This window comes from Haemaphysalis longicornis, unplaced genomic scaffold, assembly GCF_048455015.1.
Source record: "Haemaphysalis longicornis isolate Haplotype H1 unplaced genomic scaffold, Haemaphysalis longicornis Haplotype H1 scaffold_1, whole genome shotgun sequence".
NCBI classification, from domain to species: Eukaryota; Metazoa; Arthropoda; class Arachnida; order Ixodida; family Ixodidae; genus Haemaphysalis; species Haemaphysalis longicornis.
Genome location: NW_027526203.1, coordinates 363,069,469 through 363,079,152, shown reverse-complemented (window position 1 = coordinate 363,079,152; position 9,684 = coordinate 363,069,469). Strand labels below are relative to the sequence as shown.

The 9,684-nt window shown below is 45.1% G+C and overlaps 1 protein-coding gene across 1 annotated transcript in view; it reads right to left on the bottom strand.

Annotated features, from left to right (window-relative positions):
- LOC144170919 (beta-alanine transporter-like) overlaps positions 1–2,009 on the bottom strand; it is a 42,202-nt gene extending 40,193 nt beyond the window's left edge. The window contains exon 1 of the mRNA XM_077700922.1: positions 1,906–2,009. Coding sequence (XP_077557048.1) covers positions 1,906–1,967 — 62 coding nt within the window. The 5' untranslated portion in view covers positions 1,968–2,009. The remainder of the gene's footprint in view (positions 1–1,905) is intronic.
- Positions 2,010–9,684: the final 7,675 nt, after the last annotated feature.

Here is a 9,684-nt window from a genome sequence, read left to right as displayed (position 1 = left end):
TAACCTCAGTGCTCTCGCGCTAACATTGCTGAGAAGCGTGACAAACCAGGAGTTTTTCAGGCGTGAGAGAAATATTGCGGCAATGAATTCTCGCCCGCCGACAGGTTGCTGCGCGCTTAAAGTTTCATACGCGCCTCCATACATAGTAGCACTGAGCAAGGTGACTTCGCTTGTACAATCAACACAACAGATTTTGTCTATGTCATCCGCCGCGATGGCTCAGTGGCTAAGGCGTTGTGCTGCTGAGCACGAGGACGCGGGTTCCACTCCCGGCCGCGGCGGCCGCTTTTCTGGTGGAGGCGAAAAGCAAAAACGCCCGTGTGTACGAGAATTCGGCGCACGTTAAAGATCCCAGGTGCTCAAAATTAATCCGGAGCCCTCCACTGCGGCGCACCTCATCACCTGCGTTGCGTCGGCGCGTTAACCCTACAACCAATTAATCTTGTCTATGTCGAAATATTTAAGCTGGCTTACCACTAAAACACATGCACCGCGAACGCCGCATTATGCTTGCTTTTATGTCGCTAATGAAGGAATCTGAACTACCACCATTCAAATGGTGGACTTCTCGGGTCAAACTGTACAATGCAGCCACAAATTAAACACCAACCAATTCCCTAAGTGTCCCTTGAAAGTTAATATTACTCAACAACAAAAAATAGATGCAAATTTAAAGAAACACTGAGGTGAGTTTGTCAAAATCTCATTTGAGGCTGCATCGGGTGGTTCAGCCATACATGAAACGACTGTTTAGCTAGAACTTAGAGCCAATTAGTTAATCTGTAATCGAATGGGCAGAAGAGAAACACCACGCGCCGTTCACGGCCGCCGCACGTACTGCAGTGAGGTCGCACTGGTTTGCAATGTGTTTTCGTGCTATCCCAGTTTCCAAAATATCGATTTCTATTTCATGATTAATATTCACTTTTTGTTTGTTCACACTACAGGTTGTGCAAGTAAAATATCCTAGTAATTCGTTTAAATTAGCTTGGCAGGCTTACCAGGGTGTCGTCATAGCTTACATCAGCAAACCGGTGGCGAGGGCTGTGCGAGGGAAGCCGTCCAAAATACGCCTCGTTAAAAATCCTCGGAAACTGGCAAAAGAAACCGTGAACATTGCTACGCTCTCTCAAAATTAATCAAGTTAGGTAATTAGACAATGTTTACAATTCACTTTATTGTGCATTTAAGGCACCCTAAACTTTAAATATCATACAAACTACATGGCGCTACAGAAAGGCGCTTATCAGCCTGGCCATTTGAACCCGTGAGTCAAATTCGGCTTGACGAACGAACCGCATCAAGAAAACGATGGCACTTTTGTAACGCGCGTACATCTTTAAGTGAATGAGTGAAGCTTGGTTTTAGTTAAAACTGCCTTCAGTAATGCTTCCAGAAATCGTGCAAACAAATCTCTTTAGCTAGAAATAAATACAATTTGTATCTCCTTTGCCAAGTCCGCGACCACACCCTCCACCACAAAAGCCTCGCTGCGTGCTATGAAACTGTGGCAAGGTTTTCTCAGGTAATGATAAAATGCAAGAAATGGTACCAAAAAATACCCTGTCCAACTTTGATGCGTGTAATTCAACAGGTTTCCTGCTGAAGGAATGGCCGAAAAGCAACGGCTCGGAAAAAGAATCTCTTCTTTTTTTGTATGGGGAAATACTTCAACCGCGCTCTTATGTGATCATCGAATCTTCCAACTTCGCTGGGTATTAATAAATGGAACTGAACCTCCGTGCCTCTCCCGATCGGTATAAGCGATTTCCTCACTTCTATGGGGGTAGCCTAAAAAACACCTTGTTTGTACATCGGAGCTCCCTAAGATTTTTTGGCAGCGTTTGTTAGGAAAGGTCAGCGAAAAAAGAAAACCGATGCAAAAACGTTGCACTGTCACGTCACCTGTGCGAGACGAGGACGCAGAGGAAGTGGCCTGCCAGAAGACCGATGCCAAACAGGAACATGCTGAGGGTCGCCAGAATTCTCCTCCTGCACACGAGGGTCCCACTGAGCGGGCCGAGAAGGGTGCGGGAGTAAACTCGGGTTACAACCGGGGCATCCCACCAGCAACAAAAACACGAGACCAGTACGAAACTTTCTAGTTCCGGACGCGTCGCGTAGAAAAGTTCGGTAATGCAGTGGAACTTAAACCTAGAACCAACTTCAGGGCACCAGAAAAAAATTTCGTTCAGTGAACGTTTCGTTCAACTGAAATAAATATGCGATAGTGTGTTTTGGAAGAACAAAGTGAGCCTAAAGTATTGAAAGGACATTAAGAACACCCGTTAGACGTCCCTTGAAACACCTCGAAGATTATTCGCATTATCGCAACAACGGATTAGCGTTATCTGCACTATCAAATTCAGCAAGACTGGCCGCATATGTCCAGACTTGCCTGTCTCCCTCACGACAGCCTGGAGGAAGACCACAGACGCTTACTCTGTGTCTGTCGCATGTTGCTCAGAGCCCGGACATCGCAGAGGTTCTCTTTTTTATCGAGGAAAACAGAGCCAACAGGGTGTTTGTTCTCGATGAAGCTAATACTGCGCGACAAATACAACATGTTAGCCACTTCGCTATACCAGCATGGCAAAAATGGCGAAAGGGCCGATGGGAGTCGCACTGTTCGTGTCTCCAAGTCATGATTTTAGGTCAATTCGACGGGAATACGCGTAGACAGCACGATAAACCGAGGAACTGAAACACCGGTGTCCAAAATTAAGTTTGTCGAACAAAGCAACTTTGTAAAAACTCCGTTCGACTGAAACATACTTGCATTTGGTGCGATGATGTGTTTACGAGGAGTTTCGTGGCAGTTGGATTGCCTGGGACATTCGTTCCGGTTGATTTTCAGCCAAATAAAGTTTTGCTGTATCGCTTGAACATATACCCTAACGTCCACAAATCGAGCAGTAACAAATAAGAATGGTTTGTCAAATTTCAAAATGTATTTCTGAAAGGTATTTTCACTTGAATTTCTGCGTCGTGGTGTTTCAAGCGGACTGATAAGCGTTGTAAAGCAGGAACATGTAATGTCATTTTGCAACTTATGACGATTTACTGTAACATTTATATTTTGTCGTTATATTTTTGGTGCGTTGTAGCCACCGCATTCAGCTTGCTGTAACCGTGAGCAATTGGGCGTACGGTAGATTCGTATGAATTGGACATTATTGGCCGTTCTCTTGTACCAGGTTATGCACTGTTAGGCCGTTGTGTTACCGGTTGCTAATTAAATGTTTTGCAGCCGCAATGGTTTTTGAACGTGGGCATGCGCCTTATGTGCACCCGGCGGCAAAATAAGCCAGGGAACGCGAGCGCGTGGCAAAATGCTTCGTCGCGCCATCTGACATTGTCGTGGCATCGATGCGCGCGTGTGCGTCCGAACGCCGCGGTATACTACCCTGTATTTTCTTTCACTTCAAGAGGCACAGCCCAATTCTCCAAAGCGACGGGTCGTCGTTTCGAAACGACATGGTAGCGCCATAAAAATGCATGTGTCCTCGCGTTGGGGCGCCGCTTTGAGGGGCAACAGATAGGTGGAAACCTTGTGGATGATCACTGTAAACAGGGCGCGAAGCGACAATTAAAACGACGGGGTCCAGTGCTCGTCACTTCGCGCCCTGTTTACAGTGATCCTCAACGTGGTGCTCCCACATCTTCTGCCCCTCAAAGCGGCGCCCCCCGCACAAAAACACACGCATTTGCATGGCGCTACCGCGTCGTTTCAAAACAACGGCATTTTTTTTTATTTAGAGAATTGAGCCCCTGATAGCATTGAGCGCTTGGCGCTAGGGGTCACTTTTTATGCTCAACACATCTCGCTGGCCCACACTTCGGTGGCGAACGGCAAGGGTGAAGCGTGCTTTGCTCTATCTGCCTTGGGGCCCTATTCTCGACGCACTAAATATGAACTGTGAATTTGCTGGAAGTCTTTTCTGATTGGCTTTCAATTTTGGTCACGTGCTTCCGGTTGACAAAGCGGTTGTGTGGGCTTTCGTCATTTTGACGTTTCACGACGTTAACTGGCACCAGTTCTAAAGTCTGCCTTATTTCTCTCTACTGAAAGTGCATAATTCTTGGCCGGCAATGAAAATCTAGACTAACTGCAGCGGCCATGACAACGTAGGCCTGTCTTTGCTATTCAATAACAATACGGCATGTAAGCCACGCCCAGTCTGTGGCTGGGTGAGAAGACGTGACGTAATTTAAACAGTTGGCAGCAACGTTTAAGTCACACATTGGCAACTTCAGCCTGCGTAAAAGTGACGTGATGTTACGCAACAGCTTGAAAATGGCGGCTGCTGTCGTGTGAAATAGGTAAAAACATTTCACCGACCTTCGGCGCCATGAAATCCCCGTGAATTTGCAGCAGGCGCAGTTTCGCACGACGCGCGGTTTAAAACTGTTTTCTAGCGAAAGAAATATTAGTTTTGGCTGTTTCCAAATCAGCAATACTGGCGCAAAAAAATAACATCCCGAATTTTGTTTTTATGTTTAATAATAATTTGTTTGGCGTAACAGCAACATAAGTTCGTCGCTGAAAATACCGCAGTTAGATGCTCTTCGTGGGTACCTACCACTGCCTCATTGATACTTTAGTGATTAGGACAGTACTCCTCCAGTTAGATAAATAATTACTATAATTAGTTAAGTCTCATTAACGAAAAAATGCTGCCCGCTTCTCCACAGTACTGCAAACATTATGCACTAGTTTTCTTCGAGTAACGCCATTGCTATTTTTTTAAATCTTGGTGCATGATAGCTGGGACACCCTATATATAAACCTTCATACATGCAGGGTATACCGTATCTGCATGCCTCCTCAAGCCACATGTGTATTGAAGACAAGAATACAAGAGGGCGGTACAGCTTAACTTGCGATTGCTGGTGTAGGGTTCGAAATGACTGTCAAATCAAATAAATTTGTTTGTTTTCCTTTCTTTAACACGGGGATGGGGGGAGCATCCGAAAAAAGCCACTGTCCAAAATGGTTTTGGAATGTTTACCCTGTGGTCCTTCAATTATGCCACAGGGCAAACTTTTTAATCTGAAAAAGAGTTTTGATGATGCAGCTGTCCCTTGCTGTTTCTGACTCCTACGGTGTATAATCAGACTACGTTTAATTCGATGTAAATGGGACGCACTAACGGCGTTTTACTGCACAGGTTACATGTGCCCGCCTAATTCATGCGTAACCGGACAATATACTCTAAAAATTTCTCTATAAATAAAGTTTCAAAATGATAGCAAAAATAAATGGTACGGGTGTTCTAGATTTGGTTTAGTTCATAATTCACTGCTATCAAAATAACTTTCGCGGTATGTACTAAGCAACTAAGGGAGCTGGAAATGCAGGAGTTGGCGCACGTTATTAGTGCGGCTGTAAGGGACGTACCAAATGTAATCTGCGCAATAGGGTATGGCTTTTGCTAAGTTAGATTGGTCAATGTGCTGAGAAATGTGTTGTTTGTTTTGTTGCGAGTTTTATATTGACTAGTTAATAGCAGCCGATTTAGTTCCCCCACGTGTGTTATTGACCTCGACTGGCGTGTGCGCGTCAAGATCACTGACCACTATGCGGAATTTTAATGCAATATTTGTTGTTTTGATCTCTTCAAATCTTTGCTACTTCCTAACCCCAAATGGCCACCCAAAAAGTTGTACCTTCAGCATTGCATTGACGGTTTCGAAATATGCGGACAAAAAAAAAGTTCTCTTCTTCCCTCGCTGTCTATTTTCAAAGTGTATACTGCAAGATAAGCTCAATCAAAGTATCTCTCTTTGTAAATGTATATTTCCGAGCTATTTCCTCCCCACCAGAAGGCAATAGCCGAGGCCGAAACAGTTTTCGTTATTACTTCCACTTGTTTGTTTATGGCTCATGTTTGCCACCGCCATTCCGTCGGCTCAGAGTGAAAAACGGCGCATCATTTTGCGGCTGGCGCGCTTAATCGAGCCGATGTTGCTGGGGCGCATTTCGCGGCTCATCGCCCCCCGTTCCGGATGGCGGCTTACAAGCAGTAAATTCAATTACGCCAGCAGCCGCCCAGCCTGCCTCCGTCCCGCGAGCACGAAGCGGAGGCAGAACGCGCACCGTTCCCGTGTTCTGTGTACTTTTCTACGAAGCGGTGGTAGACAGATGGGTATATATTAAAACCTCACTTCCTTTCCTCTCCTCTGTCTTTCGCTCTCTCTCGAACTATCCATCTCCCCCCCCCCCCCTCCCCTGTTTTTGTTCACCAAGATGCAGTTGCGTAGATACACGAAGCGAGAAAGACGTGCCACAGCGCGTGTATGTGTCTGCTCCCGGTTGGTCCTTGCTTCCGGTGGCGCGCGAGAGAACTTCACCGCCGACAGAAGCGGGCGTCATTTATTCTGCTCTGGGTGGCCGCTGCGCCGGTCGAGGCGGAATCGTGGCCTCCTTGGCCCCGGTCCAAACGCTTGATCACCGCGCCCTGGAGACGGCTCCCTTTTCCCGGCCACTCCGGCCGGCGCTGTTCATCGTAGCCCGCGCAGGAAGTCCGCGGCTATCCGGACTGGAATGTGACGTATGACGAGTGTTTGCGCCAGTTGACCCATCTCGCCCCCCGTAATCCGCAGCCGAGCGGATACGATAGGAGCAATGACCTAAACGTCGTTATCGCGCAACGGAGGCAGGGCGCTAGGAAACGGCGAAACCTATAACCCGCGCGAGTTTCCAGAGTAAAAATAACTCAAGCTTCGAAGTATATTTGTCTTTTAGAGAACCGCTGAGACAAATCCCGAGTATTCGCAATGATATCAAACGCCATGATCGTACAATAACTCCGTTCCGCACCCGCAATAATTGCTTCAAATATTTTTTTTTCCCCTAGAACTGTGCAGGATTGGAATAGTTTATATAACCATCAAGTCACAAAACAATCTTCAGCATTCTTTGCCGCTGGTCTAGAATAGAAGAGAAAATAATTTTACTTGTGTGCTAGCTTTGTTTTCTTTTAGTAAAATGAGAGTGGCGTTTCATCTGTACTATTTTGTTACGTTTCTTTACGTTTGTAAAACGAGGTGATGATTCTTTGTTTTGATTCTTTGTGAAATGTGAGTGACTGTTCCATCTGTTTTCCTGGTGTTATATGCTAATATTTTCGTCTTTTGTACCCACCTGCTAAAATCCCTCCAGGGGATTGCAGTACCCATAAATAAAATAAATAAATAAATAAACATCTAAAACAAGGAGGAAAAATTGCAGAAGCTCCCAAGTGGGAATCGTCGGATAAATGCGAAAGCAGCTCTGCTATGCACCCAAACTAGTGGGCACACATGCATTTCTATGAAGAAGTTTTTGATGGGGCGATATAGGCATTCTTATATGAAAGCTGAAGGCCCTAGGGTGTTTAATAAATACATGTATAACACTCCATTTATTTCTAAGGTCCGTATGCAGCCAGCCCCTTTAAAGTCGCTCCACAAAAAAAAAAAAAAAAAAGCACGAACGCATTGATGGGAAGACATTATTTCAGGGGAAATGTAAGCAGCCTGATATCAAAGTATGAAGGCCCTATTGCCTGTTATTAATACTCCGTCAGATCCCGTGTATTGCAATTTCCAACAAAACTCTATACATTAATTAAAGTCGTCTTCACTGTCACTCCAATTCATTGCGGGAAAAACATTTTGTAGAAGGATATAGGTGTTCGTGTGTGAAAATATCAAGGCCCTGCAACCCGTTAACATGAGCACCTTTTTATGCAGCGAAAGTGTGACACGATAAAGGTTAGAGACGGACATACGGTTTTTTTTTTTGTGCTTAAACTTAAGCACAAGCTTAAGCTTAAGCTTGAAACGCTCGTTATACGACGCCAAGGGCCCGTACCCATTACGGAATGGCTGCAAGGGCGCATTATATACCTGATTTTTCAGCTAGCACAGGACGAACAGTTAGCTATTTTTCAGTTAGCTATTTTCAGTTGACACAGGGCCGGTATAATTGGAGATTTATGGGAGAGTCCTTTGCCCTGCAGTGGGCGTAGACAGGCTGACGACGACGACGATGACGAGGACGACGACGACGGTGGTGGTGGAGGTGGTGGTGGTGGTTTTTATCGAATTGCCTCATGAAATGTTCTCTTCAACTACGCGGAAACATTTGCGCGCTGCCATTCTAGCATCAGAACGTCGCTGAAGTATGCATGTGCGCGCGGTGACAATTTGGTTATTTCTTTGATTTCTAATTGCTTCATGGTGATGAGGATAAATGCCAACACTGTACTTATAACGAATGTTCATTTACTGTATTTCTCCTTGTGTATGCTTGTCTTTGTTTTTTGTTTGCTTTTTTTGCTTGTATTTTCTTCTTCGTTTTTCTTTCCATTCTTTTCTTTTTTCCCCTCTGCATTCAGTTACGGCTTGAACGAGTACTTTTGACAGTAGTGATGGCCACTGCTGCCGTACGACGCAGCACAAGCCCACCTGTTGGCTTTGAAGGGCCCATTTTACTTCTGTGTGTATTCCTTGATACATAATAAGCAAATTATTGCTATTTTAAAAAAAAGAAACGATGGATTCACCCAGAACTTAGCACATAATTATTAAAATACTTAACAAGTTAAATTACTCACTCAGGACTGTCAGCTGCATTAACCTCCAAAAATCCTGGAAATGAAACGTCTGCAGACACACTTTACTTGCCCATGTTGGCCAGAAATTTATGAATAAGCTTTTTATTGACCTCGGCCACGCCTCACACTTAGCAGTCGATGGGGAAGCAGTCGAAGATGGAGTGAAGGCACAGGTTTGGACATTAGTAATATGGAAGGTTTTATGAAAGCAGCAAACGGGCGTTTCTTGCCTGCGCGCCGGATCCGAATCGTGCTGGAACATGTACTCCCCCTCCATTTCTTGGTAGTAAGCATACATCATGCGACGAAAACCGGAGCGGGAAGCTGTAAAACCCATTCAAAAACTCCCGGTCTCCTAAACAGCGAACATCTGAGAGCAACAAGCGGTAATTCATATCGCAGGAAATAAGGCACATAAGGCCACACAGGACACAGGGGCAACTGGAAGCGTCGCGCAAAAGCGAGTGTGGTTCCACTTCCCCTTTCCAGCCTGACCGGAAATGTCGCGATGGCAGAACAGTCTCGATCGGACAGATGGGAGGAATTTTTTAGTTGTGGTTGAAGAACGATGTTAAGCCTTTTCTACGACCTCCCCGCATCAACGAGATGTTTTTGCACTAAAAGAGATGTTTCGGTTCTTAAATTTGGTAAATAAGGGTGAAATTTTCTCCAAAGAATTCGCTCAGCTTTTCGTTAGCTTAATGCTACTGAAGTTGCTCCGGATCCGTTCACGTTACGTAAATTGTAACACTTTTACCCTTACATTTTCTTATCGGAATGCTTAATATTGAATACTCAGAGAAGGCGTAGAGGTGGTCAGTAAGATTTGGAGCAGCGATCATGGGATAGTTAAATGCAAGGGTAAGTCTGAATCTCAAAAGAGAAAAAAGCAAACTCGTGAAAATTAAGAAACCCAGCATAGAGTCAGTCATAGCGCGGACGGAGGAGTTTAATATAACTTTTAAAAACAAATTCTTGCTTCTGAACGAGCAGAACGAGGTCAGTGTAGACAGGCTAAATGACAACCTAACATCAGCACTCACTGAATCAGCAGCAGCTGCGGGAGAGGCAACATGTAGGG